This window comes from Leptonychotes weddellii, chromosome 12 (genome assembly GCF_054177405.1).
Source record: "Leptonychotes weddellii isolate Sample4059 chromosome 12, ASM5417740v2, whole genome shotgun sequence".
Taxonomy (NCBI): Eukaryota; Metazoa; Chordata; class Mammalia; order Carnivora; family Phocidae; genus Leptonychotes; species Leptonychotes weddellii.
This window is the reverse complement of record NC_138380.1, coordinates 48,548,061-48,563,173: the sequence shown is the minus strand read 5'-3', so window position 1 is coordinate 48,563,173 and position 15,113 is coordinate 48,548,061. Positions and strand designations below refer to the sequence as shown.

Sequence of the window (15,113 nt, the reverse complement as noted above, 5' to 3'; positions counted from 1 at the left end):
TCTGTGTCCTCACCTGGTGGAGAGAGAGATCTTACAAAGTCACAGTCCTATCACATTAGGGTCCTGCTCTTATGACTTCATTTGACCTTAATGACCTCCTGAAGACCTATTTCTAGAGAGTCACATTGGTGATTAGGGCTTCAGCATATGAATTTTGGGGAGGAGACATTCTCACCGTAGCAAGCCCCGTAAGCAAGGTGTGTATCTGAACCACTAAGTAGTTTTTGTAAAACAAATGCCAGAGAAGCAGAATCTCTGTCTATAGCTTTGACTTTGAGTTGTTAGGAATGCTTTCCCTGAGAAGTGGAGCGCCTCCAGCTGCAACTGACAACCTGAAGCAAAAAAAAAAAAAAAAAATGTAAATTTGTGTGAACTGGCAAGTCTAAGAATGCAGTGGCTTCTGGAACAGCTTGTTTCAGAGGTCTCCGGTAATAAGTTCAAAGCTCCCAGCCATCCTCCATTTTGGTCATTGTGTCTGACTTTATTCTCATCACTTGTTAAGTAAGATGGCTTTTAGTAGCTCCAAATGTGTATCTTTCTCGCAGAGGAACTTCCCCGGAAAGAGGGTGTCCTTTCTTAGTTCTGGTCCAGTGGGTTCTAATTCCGTTCTGGGAGCAATCGTTGTGGCAGAGGAGATAGGCTGCTTGGGACAGTTCTGGGTCACTTGCTCAGAGAAGGGTGGGTGACTGTGATTGACCTAAATCTCAGATCGAGACTAATGCCTCCCAGTGGTGTTGACACTGTGACTCGCATAGAAAATAAAAATACTGTACATTTGGGTAAGTTGGAGGGCATTTGGAACCCTGAAAGTGTGCTCATAGACAAGGCGAATAGCTTGTAACTCCTGCTGCCCCAGGCCCCAGAACCTTGCTGTTAGAAGCAGTAAAGAGAACATTGTTGTAGGATAAACAGCAGTGGTTTGGGAACTGTGTTTCAATCCAGTCCCTGATGTTTTTATTAGATGAATTACCTGAGACTTGAAAAATGACATCATTTGCTAAATTTCCCTGAAAATTGAGGGTGAAATCCAGATTAGAGAATGGGTCTCCTAACTTGGCAGTTTAGAGTTTCTGGATTGTGAGATTGAGTCAGCAATGTGTGTGTTTCTCTCTGCTTTTAAAGAGGTGGAGTATATGGAAAAGGACTGTGGGCTCAGACCAACCTCAATTCAATTCTAATTGAAACACTGAAGGGGGAGTTAAATTGGTTCTTCAAACCTCAGTTTTCCATATCTGTGAGGATAATGCCCAGTTCATGGGCTGTTTTGAGAATCAAGAGGTAACCTAAGTTGAGTGCCTTGTGTGGCATTTAATAGAGGCTCAGTCAAAGCTAGTTCTAAGCTATTGACCTCCAAACTAGTTGTAGCTATTGATGGGAGATAACAGGTCCATTCCTTACTATATTTTATTCTCTCCTCTGGCTTTGTTCTGTTTCTTTCTTCGTTGTTAAACAAGTGTGCTGGGTCCTAATGGCTTTGGATCTCAATGTTAAAGACCATAATCCCTATTGAAGAGTCAACAATTAGACTCACAACTTATGCTATACCCCTTTTAAAGGATCTTCATCTCATTTTGAGATTTATTAAAACTTTTACTACAAAGCCCTGCTAATGTTTAAACTTCAGAGGTGGTTTTCATTATTTATTTATTTATTTATTATAGTAGGTGGCTTATAAGAAGTCCTGTAAGCCTGTAAACCTATTATCCCTGGTCTCTAGTCTATGTCAGTGGCCAGTTTGCCAAGCTCCCAAGGAAATGATGTAGCTTCCCTTGTTGCTTAGTGTTTCTGGCTTCTGTCCAAATGTTCTGATGACCTGGTTTTCTTTACTGTCAAGTGGACTTCATTGTAATGTGTCTCAACATGTTAGGAATCACAAATCAGTAATGGGCCAACTTTCATACCTGGGTTCTCTGAAGAGCTGAACTCTCGCCAAGTCTTCCCCAGTGATTTGCTCTCCAGTGTATTTCTTATATTAACAAGCACTGTATAGTGCCTTTTATTTGCTAGGAACTCTTCTTTTTTTTTTTTTTAAAGATTTTATTTATTTATTTGAGAGAGAAAGAGAGAGAGCACATGAGAAGGAGGAAGGTCAGAGGCAGAAGCAGACTCCCCGCCGAGCAGGAAGCCCGATGCGGGACTTGATCCCGGGACTCCAGGATCATGACCTGAGCCGAAGGCAGTCGCTTAACCAACTGAGCCACCCAGGCGCCCCTGCTAGGAACTCTTCTAAGCCTTTACAAAAACTACAAATGTAATTCCCTAGCAATACTATGACATATAGGTACTATGAGTAATCCATTTTATAATTTAAAAAAATCCCTTGAAGTCAAGAGAAGATAAATAGCTTTCCTAAGGTTACCCAGTTTTTAAGTGGCAGAGTTTCTTAACCATTATAGGCTCCATATTTTAAAATGACAGTTTTGATTTTTATTTATTTATTATTCATTTATTTTTATTAAGGTTTTGTTTTAATTCCAGTAGTTAAGAGTGTTATATTAGTTTCAGGTGTATAATATAGTGATTTGACACTTCTGTACATCATTGACACTTCTGTCCATTACCCAGTGCTCATCACAAGTGCACTCCTTAATCCCCATCACCTATTTCATCCATCCCCCAACAGTTTTGATTTTTAATTAGAATGTGATATGTGGTGTACTAATGATAATTATAAAATATTTTCATTGCATAAAACTTATAATAATAGAAATACTCCACATCTATCACCATAAAATTCACCTTTTTTTATATTTCATTCTGAGAACTTACACATTTTTATGCATTTTATTGTCCCTATAATTATTTTTTTACTAGCTCCTTGAAAAGTTATTTTATTATTGGATATTTAGGTTGCTTCCAGTCTCCTCTATTAAAGCAATAAATAACTTTATATGAGAGTCCTTTTTCCTTAACTTGGGTAATTGGTTTAATATAAATTCTTTTTTTTTATGGTTTAATATAAATTCTTGACATTGATCAAAGGGTATAATCTTTTCATGATTCTTGAACAATTTTTGACATTTACAAATTCTTTTTTAAAAGGTTATGTCTGGGGCACCTGGGTGGCTCTGTTGTTAAGCGTCTGCCTTTGGCTCAGGTCATGATCTGAGGGTCCCTGCTCCGCAGGAAGCCTGCTTCTCCCTCTGCCCCTTAACCTGCTGTTGCTTTCTCTCTCTCTCAAATAAATACAGTCTTTAAAAAAAAAAAATGTAATTGCTCAAAGCTGGTGAATTACAGTAAAACATTTGCGAGAGCTTCAGGTACCCCTTTGGAAAGGTCATGTGCTGTCTAGGTGACCATGGCCTCCACCATTTGCTGCTGTTCCTGGTTGGCTCCATTCATTTTCATTATATGACTGATCCTTCTAGGCATTCCAGTTTCAGATCTTTTTATTTTAGAAGTAAATATGTTTCTCTTCACTTGTTTTCTAAGTGGCCATTAACATAGTCATTTAGGCCAGACTTAAAAAAGGCATCATCTCATCATCTGGCCACCTCACGTGATGGCATACTGGAGTTTTGATAATGGGGTCTTTTTTTTTTTTTTTCTTATGACTTGCTTCTTTTCTCTGGTAACCTGACTTTACTCACTGTTTGTTGTACCTCATTACCACTCTAGGCCCACCACTCTGTCTATTCCATAGCTTGGTATCTCTTTTATGGATATTGCCCTTCAAATCCTAGGTGATGAGGAGCTCCTGGGTGGCTCAGATGGTTAAGCATCTGCCTTTGGCTCAGGTCATGATCCCAGGATCCTGGGATCAAGCCCCACATCGGGCTCCCCGCTCAGCAGGAAGCCTGCTTCTCCCTCTCCCTCTGCCTGCCACTCCCCCTACTTGTGCTCTCTCTCTCTGTCTCTCTGTCAAGTAAATGATTAAAATCTTTATTAAAAAAAACTACTAGGTGTAGAAAAGTTTAAGTCTGAGAGGTGAGCTTGGAAAAGAGATGTCAGGTTTGAGTAAAAGTAAGAATCCATAAAAGCACCTAAAAAAGAAAAGCAGCAGCAGGGAGACAGGCATCCAATTAACATAGTATCACTGATAAATTGTTTAATTAATAATTGATTAATGGGCTTATTGGTAAATAAATTGGTTAGCAGTATTTTGGTGTATAAGGCCTCTGAAGTGGGGACCAGTTCATCCTAAATCCCATGGGTTTTTTTTGTTGTTGTGTGCTGATACTTGAGTATGGGAGAATAGGGTACACATGGTTGGGTATGCTCCAGAGAGCTGCTCTAGGGAGCAGAAAAGAATTCAGAGTTGAAGAGCTAAAAGGGATTTTGAGGCTCACTTAATTCATCTCTCTCCTTTCATAGACGAGGAAACTGAGATCCTCTGAGATAATTTAGCTAATATCACAAAAGCAATTAGTGGCCCCTAACTGGATCGTAGCCAGGTCTCCTGCCTCCTGTTGGTGGTTTTTCCCTCACACACCCTACTGCCCATTGAAAGGCTATAGACTGGATTTTCTGATCGAGGATAATTAGCACTATTATTACTGTACCCTTGTCTTGGGGAGGTTAATTGCTGTGATTGTCTCATTTGTGTGAAGGTCTGTCAGGAAGAGTAAGAATGAAAATAAGAACGGCTTGCCTGGAAATTAAATTAGATCTAGGTAATTAAGTCACAGGGGGCTCCTGAAACAGAGAAGGCAATTGAGTCATCTTCATAGATTTTTTTTTTTAAGCTTCCTAAAAGGATATAGGACACATTTATTATAAAGAATACATAAAGATAAAGGTCTCTGGAATCCCTAGCCCATACCAAAATGTGAACTCCTTTATAACACACATTGCTGAGGGATTACTGGTGGTTCTCTTCAGGGTTCTCTGGGCAGTGTTAGCAGCTCACATGTAAAAGTTACTTTTCCATGCAGTCGGAGTGGGAAGTAAGACCATAGATTGGCAATCCACAGCTCGAACTCAAAGGATTCTAATCAGTAGGGGTTTTAGAAACTAAACATGATTTTCTTACTTACAAATTTATGGCACAGTCTATATTACATGTAAAACTGTAGCCATTAATGGGAGAAGGAGAATAATATGTCTACATTTATTTTTTTTAATTTTTTTAATTTTTTAATTTTTATTTTTTTATTATTATTATTTTTTTTTATGTCTACATATAGAAAAAAAATCCTTCCATCCGGTAGGTTGAACTCAGTGGCTTTCATTACGTACTCCACTGAGATATGTAACAACTTTGTAAGCAACCACAACATTCAAGGCACACAATTTAAGCCTGTGATTTATATGAGTTGAAGATGCTTTGGGAAGAAATAGAATATAAAAGAACCTTTAGAATTCATATTTTATTGAGGTCCTTAATGAGGGAAATTCTGAATATTCCTAACAAATACGGATAAGGAAGGACTGGAAGGTACCTAGATGACTGACCTATGAGAATTTGGCCAGTGCTACATGAATCTGCTACGTCAGTTTTTTTTTGAAGTAGTCTCCATGCCCAACATGGGGCTTGAACTCTTGCCTCTGAGATCAGCAGTCACATGCTGTACCACTGAGCCACCAGGTGCCCCTACATGAGTCTTTCTTTTAAAAACCCTCCTCACCTGGGGCGCCTGGGTGGCTCAGTCATTAAGCGTCTGCCTTCGGCTCAGGTCATGATCCCGGGGTCCTGGGATCGAGTCCCGCATTGGGCTCCTTGCTCAGAGGGAGGCCTGCTTCTCCCTCTCCCACTCCCCCTGCTTGTGTTCCTGCTCTCGCTATGTCTCTCTCTGTCAAATAAATAAATAAATAAATAAATAAATAAATAAATAAATAAATAAATAAATAAATAAATAAAACCCTCCTCACCTTTCCGTTGCCTCCACTTAAAACTAGTTTATATGGCATTATTTCCACTAGATTTCATGTGCTATAATGTTCACAGAAGAGATGCTTGCTAACCTAAAAGAATTGCCAGTGATACCCTTAACTATATTAGCTCTTTCTCACCTTTACAAATGACCCAGTGCTCCCGGGTAAGGTAACCATATTTTTAAAGTCCATGGTCTTCAAGAGTTCCCCTTCTGGCTTGTGTATTTCTTTATATGAAGGAAAAATTATGCAGAATATTTGTAGTGAATATACCCATGCAAATTCTCATTATACACTTGTCATACCTGCAGAGCTTAGCAAAAACGTAGTCATTGCCAGAAAGTATATTCAGAAATTGTAGTCTCCTGTAGATTATTCTAATGTATACAAGTATGTCTTGAAATCCAAGTGTATGAATTTCTAGAATTTACTTTTTGTCTCACAGCATTGCTAGCCCAATTCTAGACCTGTATCATTTAAAACTGATTCATTGAGGGGGCTCCTGAGTGGCTCAATCCATTAAGTGTCTGACTCTTGGTTTGGGCTCAGGTCATAATCTCAGGATCATGAGATTGAGCCCCAAGTCAGGCTCGGGGCTCAGGGTGGAGTTTTCTTGTCCCTTTCCCTCTCCCTCTGTCCCTCTACCTCCCCCGAGTGCTTATCTCTCTCTCTCTCTCTCCAATAAAATCTTAAAAAAAAGATTATTTGAGAGGCACCTGGGTGGCTCAGTCAGTTAAGTGTATGCCTTCAGCCCAGGTCATGATCCTGGGGTCCTGGGATCGAGCCCCATGTTAGGCTCCCTGCTTCTCCCTCTCCCTCTGAGCCTCCCCACCATGCTCTCTCTTAAATAAATAAATAAAATCTTTTAAAAAAATGAATCATTGAGGGGCGCCTGGGTGGCTCAGTTGGTTGGGCGACTGCCTTCGGCTCAGGTCATGATCCTGGAGTCCCGAGATCGAGTCCCGCTTCGGGCTCCCTGCTTGGCAGGAAGTCTGCTTCTCCCTCTGACCCTCCCCCCTCTCATGTGCTCTCTCTCTCTCTCTCTCTCATTCTCCCTCTCAAATAAATAAATAAATAAAATCTTTAAAAAAAAAAAATCATTGAAAAAAAATAAAATGATTCATTGAAACAGGTGTTTTCACTAAAAGTAGACTTTTTTAAAACATATTTTTGATCAGAGTTTCCTTTTATTAAATCCTAGGCAATAGCTTACCTTTCACCTGAAGACCTTTTGAAAGGAGAAGTTGAAGACTCTTTGGAAAAGGTTCAGGTGGCCATTAACGTCTTAAAGACTTTCAAAACGTCTTTTTTCAACTATAGAAAAGAATTGGCAAACTATTTTAAGGGAAATAAGGAGCTAAAACCATGGGATTTCCAGTCTCAACTGGTGTTTTGTAGATTTGACAAATTTCTGGACCGTTTCATGAAAATAGAGGTATTCATTTATTGACTTGTGCTTTATTCATATGGTGGGTGGGTTAAAAAAAATCTTGTAGTTTTCTGTATCATTCAGGAGATGGTTTATTCTATTTGGATGGGAGAGTGGGAGATCTGTCTCAGTTATTATGACAAGGCCAGTGCTGTTCAGGTGGTTTTATAAGCTTTGCCTTTTTTTTTTTTACGCATTTTTAATTCTTTTAGTATACTGAATATAAGTGAGACTCTGTTATGTATTAGTGACCTCTGACTTCTAACTTAAGCCCTTGGAAGACCGTTGTAAACCAGGAATCTCTAAACTGTATCTTTTTTTCCTTTATATGTTTGACATTGGGATTCTATACTTAGAAAACCCATTTGATTATCTAAAATACCACACTGTCTTTTAGTATATAAATATACAGACTATAAAAAATATTAAAGCCCTTCATAAAAAATATGGAAATACATGCTGTGTGTAAATGTGTTACAGATACTTCAAAAACAACACTGAATGAAAACACGCATGGACAAACATTCGCGCACGTAGTTGGAGCTTTATGTTTTGAAAATTCCCATCCCTTCATCAGCCAGAATGCCTCTCAAAGTCTGACTGCTAAATGCCTAACTCCGGGTGACTGGCCCCCCTTTCTTAACAGTCTTACACCCCCTTTCAGTAAGGGAGGTGATTCACTGCCAAGTGGGGGTGGCTGAAGATAGGATTTTAGATCTTACCTGGGGATCTGACTTAGGATTGGAAGGATGTAAAATTAGGGAAGCATAGGTTTAGCTATGGCAAAGTAGGTCTTGCCTGTACTGCTGGAAAATTCTTAGGAAATGTGAAAATGGGAATAGGATTTGGAAAACAGTAACTTCGTTCATTTAAATCATTAATGATTTTCTGTCATGTAAGTGTCCATTAACTCACTGATTTTTTGAATGCCTGAAAGTGTTTTTTCTTTGCAAGTTTAAACTGCTCCTGTCCTGTCCAAGATGGTGGAAAGCTCTTTATTGTACTGTGTTTTTACAAAGGATGTATTTGTCACAATATTGGAATTTGAAAAGCTGGAAAGACTTGAATTTGGTGGTACCAAAGGAGCGATTTTAAATGGACAAATCCACGAGATGATAGAAGACTTTATGGAACTGTGTGAAGTTTTTAAACAGAGCACTTATGACCCAGCTGATTACAATAATATGGTAATACTATACCTTTGCATTTTCATTTCATAGAACCCTATAATTTTAAAGCTAGAAAGGATGAAAGGTCACAGTGGTAATAGGTACCATCTGGTACAATCTCTCTAGGATGAAAGAGGTTAAATGACTTGCCCGAAGTCTCTTATCTACTTAGTGGTAGATCAGGGACTGGAACTTAGGCCTTTGCATTTAGAAGTTGATAACATTGACAACTGTTTCTAATGGAACAGGACTCAATCTGGATTTGTTTCTGGCTTATGTGTATTGAAAAGGAACTTTTCACATTAACTCATTTCCATGTGACTCTCTGATGTCTCTGTAACTCGTGTGTTTTATTTTATCCTTTTCCTGAATCACTCGATAACTTTTTGGTCTATTTGAACATTTAGTTTCGGTCTGTTTACTACATATATTATTAAGATGTATATTGTCTCATATATTTTTACTGTTCTTCTTTAGTGTTATCTGTAGTTCCATAATTTCAGGCTCAAGGAATTAAGGGGAAGCTTTCAGACTTAGGTGCTTTCTGTTTTCTGCCACTCCCAGCACATTAGTAGCTGGGGAGTTACCTGTGAGCATCCCTGCAGCTCTAGGATAAGAATAGCTTCATTTCAGTTGTTGGCCAAGAACGGTGAAGTCCACGTACAAAAAAAAAAAAAAAAAAGATTTTGCTCTTGTCTTCATTGTTTTTTATAGAATGTGAATTTCTTCACTGTTGTGTTTATATTTGGTCAAATAATTGATTGTAATGCACAAGTGCAGTGAGTTAGCCTTGTTGAAGACAAGGTCAGCAAACTTAATCCTTCTGAACTGTAGTCAGCTTTTGGGAAGTGGAGTAATGGCAAGAGGACGCAGCCATTGTGTGTCCTGCTACTTTGTGCAAAAGTAGGAGGAGCCTAGGACCCTGGTGACTGAGAGCCTGAGCTCATCTGCAGAGCCTGGTAAGATGTCTCACACACTCGGCAGGCATTCCGTGAATCTGGATGGAACAGAACTCTGGCAGGGCCTTGGCTTAGCTCTCCTAAGCAACGTGGCAGAGGAGTGTGAGACCCGCCGGGCATGGGATCCTCAGGTGCATTTGAGTAGCAAAGTCTGGATTTCTTCATGATGAGAACGCCTGGCAGGTTTTCAGAGTGCCGGGGTTGGAGAACAAGGCGAGCTTTAGCTGATGTCACCACCTGGGCAACACCAAAGGTCCTGAATTTATCCTCCTGTCTGCCCAAAGCCTGGCACAGTTACCATCAAGGACGAATACAATACTCATTTGCTCTTGACCTACATATTTGCTTGGTATTTGTATTTTGGTATTGAGTGTTTTGAAGCCCCATTTATTTTGCAAGTAAAATGGGCAAGGCTTACTCCTTTTTTTTTTTTTTAGATTTATTTATTTTAGAGAGAGAGTGCATACACAAGCAGGGAGAGGGGCAGAGGAGGGAGAGGGAGAGAGAGAATCTCAAGCAGACTCCCCGCTGAGTGCGGAGCCCAACACGGGCCTCTGGTCTCACAACTGCAAGATCATGCCCCATGCCGAAATAAAGAGTGAGACACTCAACCGACCGTGCCCCCCAGGCACTCCCAGGCGCCCCCAGGCTTACTTCTGATGTCCGTGTCTGGGTTGAGACATCAGTAACTTGCCCTTGAAGTTCTCCTTCATTGTCCTTTCTGGTTATTTCACTTTAGAAGAGAACCGAGAAGCTCCTTGACTTTGGTCCTTCCTTAAAATACTTATTAACAAAAGTTCATTTAATGGCTTTGCTTATGTTGAAGAGCTTTGCTTTTTGTTTTGCTTTTTGGGTTTTTTTGGTTTTTTTTAAAGATTTTATTTATTAGAGCATGAATGGAGGGAGAGGGAGAAGCAGACTCTCCCCACTGAGTAGGTTCGATCCCAGGACCCCAGGATCATGACCTGAGCTGAAGGCATATGCTTAACTGACTGAGCCACCTGGGCGTCCCAAGCTTTTTTTTTTTGCATGTGTCCTGGTTATCATTGTTGCCTCAGAATGTTGCAATGATTATGTATTTTTAGCTTAATAAATTTTTTATTTGGTGCTTTTTAGCTGAATTCGTTGTATTGATTTTTATGATGAAATCAGTTGGTAATTTTTATGAGACATGTTCTCAAAATACTTCCAACCTAGTATGTTCATACAGGTATATCCACATGCCCACCCCATACCCTTCTCCACCCACTGCATATATTTCTGCATGTTCCCTGGTCCCCGGTGAATATACGCTAGTGCTGACGTAACAGTTGAGTGTATCATAACTTCGGTATAATAATGGTTTAAATATGTTTCAGTAAATTAAAGAAATAATTGCTAATTTGCTTTTGGATATGCTAGTATTTGTTTCTTTCAATCAATCTCAAGCCTATAATCAGCCAAAAGAGGTGTGCCACTGTGGTCCCTACAGAACATAGGGATTTTCTCAGGCATATCCATAAAAATATTTTTGGGTTTCTCACTTATTTTTGAATAGAAAGATCACTTCAAGTATTTTCTTTGACTTCTTCCTATGGAAACTTTTGAGATTTAGACAATTATGGGGGAGAGACTTGGATTATTTATTTTTTGTTGAAATTGATTTGGTATGTAACATTGTGCATATTTAAGGTGTACAACTTGTTAATTTCATACATTTATATATTATTGTCATTGTAATGATAATTAGCACCTCTATCACACTACACAATTATGCTTTCCTTTTAGTCGCTGGAATCATTATGTTCTAGTCTCTTAGCAAGCTTCATATTAAATGAATGTAGACACAACAGTATTGTATTAAAATAACAAACTTGCTAAGATATTTGCTTTATTGTTTGTATTTAATAGCTAGTCAGATGACTTTAGGCTCAGCAGCTTTGCTTTGCTGTCATTTTGAGGTGTTACTTGCTTAGTTATCTGGAGAATTTTATTTAATCAAGGGTGGTGGCTATTGGTGAGAGTAATGTCTTGGCTCCACTTAGTCTCTGTTAATCAGAGTCCATTAATATTTACTGAATAATTGCTGGGTACCAGCTTCATTCTCACTATAACCCTGAGAGTGATGCCCAGGCGGATGATAACAAGAAAATTACCTGAGATGACACCGTCCCCCGGGAGTGGAACCGATTCCAGCCCCGAACTCTGAAGCCCATGTCCAGCACTCTCTCCCCTGTGCCACTCTGACTCTTCAGTGTTTGCCTCCCTTGTTGTCTCCTCATTGAAATGAAGGGAATAAGTTCATCTGGGGGCAGTGCCTGCAGTTGGAGGAATTGACCTGAGCACCTGTGCCCCGAGGTGGACTGATCCAGGATACACTGTGTCTTTTGCTTCTAGTCTGTCATTATACCAGAATTTAAAATACATTTTCAAAGTTGTTATTTAGTTAATCTATACTGGGTTGTATTCCAATTCCTACAGTTAGTCCTCTGTTCTGTTCTAGTCTACTGAATGATTAATTCTTCTATTGCTATATGTAGCATTTTCTAATTTTAGTGGTAAAAACTTGTTAGCCATCTACAGGATTTCCATATGTCTCACCTGCTTTTCAAGATAAAATTTGTTCTTTAAAAACATGACATTCTTTTGGAAACATAATATGTGCAAAAGTGTAGTCTCCTTCTTCTTACCCTGCTGTCTTTTTCCTTAATCTTCCATTTTTTTCTTCCCAAAAGGCACCTACCATTATGAGTTTCTTGTATAATATTCCAAAGATATTTGGTTCATGCACTAGCAAATCCACGTATGGATTCTTTTGTGTTCTGCTTTTGCACAGATAGCCTTCTCTACACATCACTTACACCTTGCTTTTGTCACTTAGTGTATTTTGGCAGTCCTTTTGTATCACTACAAAAGCATTGCCTACTTTTGTGAAACAATTGCGTATTATTCCATTGTATTTATGTACTACTTATTTTTAAATGTTAAAGTAGTAGATAACATTCTTTAAAGATACATTTAGGAACTTCTGCTTTTGGGAAGATGAAATAGATGTACTTTTCCCTATACCTTTTAGTAAGTAGGACTAAAGCACTGATTACTTTATATAAAATAAACGTAAGACTGTAGGATTAAAAGAAGGCCAGTTGGCTAGGGACCTTTCTTGTTACCTGAAATTTACCTAGACATGGGACTGGGTACACTGACAACCTGGAAACACCAATGGGCAGAGACATAAAATGCCCCAGTAAAAGCCTGTTCTCTCTTAAGAAGGGGGCAGCATAGTAAGAAAACTTGCAGACATAATTTCTCTAGTTCAGCCAAACCCCACAGAAGAAAATGTATCTTACTCCCATTCATGCCAGCAAAGACCGAGTGGGGAGCCTAGACTTAAAACCAGTCTGGGGACGCCTAGGTGGCTCAGTCAGTTAAGTGCCTGCCTTTGGCTCAGGTCATGATCCCAGGGTCCTGGGATCAAGTTCCGCATCGGGCTCCCGGCTCAGCAGGAAGCCTGCTTCTCCCTCTGCCTGCCGTTACCCCTGCTTGTTCTCTCTCTCTCTCTCACAAATAAAATCTTTAAAAAAAAGAAAAAAACCGTCTATAATAGGTGCCTCAGCCCCCCACCCCACTGGGATGGTGCCAGAGATTGGCCAGTTACAGAGCTGTGATTGTCATCTTGGCTGGCCACTAAAGAGCTCACTCTTGGTGGAGTCAGTGGAGACTGCATGGGAATTCTGGACTTTCTTCCTCATCCAGTAGCATCCTTACCCCACTGGGGTAGTGTCAGAGGAAGCTGCTGGAGAGCCAGGACTTTGACCATGGCCAAGTGGTAACCAAGTCACCTACACTGTGGCATCTGTGAAGACCACATGGGGAACTTGAATGCCCAGCTATAGTAAAGAGCTCCCCACACTTAGGTATTAATAGATGCCAATGAGAACCTGGACTTCTATCTTTGCCTGCAATAAGGAGGCTGGAACAGTATCGGAGAAAGTCAGCGAAAACAAGTTTTAAGATCCACTGTCTCCTAAGATAATATGAAAATGTCCAGAGTCAATTGAAAATGACTTACTATACCAAGAGCCAGGAAGATCTCTGAATGAGAAAGACAACTAATAGATGGCAACATTGAGCTGACAGCAATGTTAGAATTCTCTCAAGGATTTTAAAGAGCTATGCTAACAATACTTCAGTAAGTAATTTGAAACATACTTGAAACAAATGAAAAAACAGCCTCAGTAAAGAAATACCGTTTTCAGCAAATAGATGATATAAAGAACGAATGGGAATTTTAGAACTGAAAAATAGAAGAAAATACAAAGCACAGGGATGGGGTTCAGTGGCAGAATGGAGGGATAAAGAATTCACAAACTGCAAGGTAGAGCAATAGAAACCACTCAGTCTGAACAATAGGGAGGGCATAGACTGAAATAGAATGAGCAGAGCTTCTGGGGCTTGTGAGCGTGTACCAGACCTAGCATTTGTGTCATTGGACATGGAGAAAGACCGTGAGGCTGAAGGTCTCAAAGAAATAATGGCTGAAAACTTCCTGAATTCGGTGAGATACAAACCTTCAGATTCAAGAGGAAATAAGAACTCAGGTAAATCCAAGGATAAACCCAGAGAATTCTATGCTAAGAGACTTAATTAAACTTGAGAAAACTGAAGACAAAAAATCTTCAACAAGGAAAAACTTGCCGAAGGGGAAGGATAATTTGAATGACAGGGAATTTCTAATTGGAAATCATAGGGGCCAGAAGGAAATGGCAAAATATTTTTCAAGCCCTGAAAGAAAAAATCTGGTAACTCAGAATTCTCTACCCAGTGAAAAATACCCTTTAGGAATTAAGGAGAGATCAAATTCTCAGAAGAACAAAAACTAAAAGAATTTGTCACCAGTAGACTGACCCTAAGAGAACAGCTGAAGGAATTTCTCAAGACAGAGAAGAAACGATAAAACAGGGAGCCTTGGGATGCCAGGAAGAATATGGTAAGGAAAAATATGTGTAAAAATAAGAGACTTTACTTGTACTCTTGAGTTGCCTAAATTGTTTGACAGTGAAAGCAGAAATTAGAACACTGGTTTTAAGTGTATGTGCTGAAAATATTTAAGGCCGTTATATTTTAAATGGAAGAGCGTAAAGGGATCGAAATGGAGGTAAGGCTTTTCTGTTTTTGCCTATTTAAAAATTGTGGTAAGATGTGTTTTACATTTTACTTTTGTGTCCATTTTTAACTAAACAGTTAAATGGCATTAAGTATATTCATAGTACTGTACAATCATTAGCATTATCCACTTCCAGAACACTTTTTATCATCTCACACAAAAACTCTGTACCCATTAAATGACAACTCTCCCTTGCTTCCTCCCCTCAGTCTCTGGTGGTCTCTATTCTGCTTTCTGTCCCTGAACATATTTATTTTACGTATCTCATGTTTAGTGGACTGACACAATGTCCTTTGTGTCTGGCTTATTTCACTTAGTGTAATGTGTTCAAGGTTCATCCATATTATAGCATGTGTCGAGATTTCATTTTTTTTCAAGGCTAGATAATATATGTAAATGCTGAAATTCATTTTTTTAAAATTTTTTTATTATGTTAAGCACTGTACATTACATCATTAGTTTTTAATGTAGTATTCCATGATTCATTGTTTGCGTATATCACCCAGTGCTCCATCCAGTATGTGCCCTCTTCAATACCCATCACCAGGCTATCCCATCCCCCCACCCCCTCCCCTCGAGAATCCTCAGTTTGTTTC

General features: G+C 39.3%; 1 protein-coding gene across 1 annotated transcript in view; it reads left to right on the top strand.

Moving 5' to 3' along the window:
* The window catches only part of DNAH11 (dynein axonemal heavy chain 11), a 281,936-nt gene that overhangs the window by 13,489 nt on the left and 253,334 nt on the right, over positions 1-15,113 (top strand). The window contains 2 exon segments of the mRNA XM_081800433.1: positions 7,016-7,249; positions 8,263-8,430. Of these exon segments, the coding sequence (XP_081656559.1) occupies positions 7,016-7,249; positions 8,263-8,430 (402 nt within the window).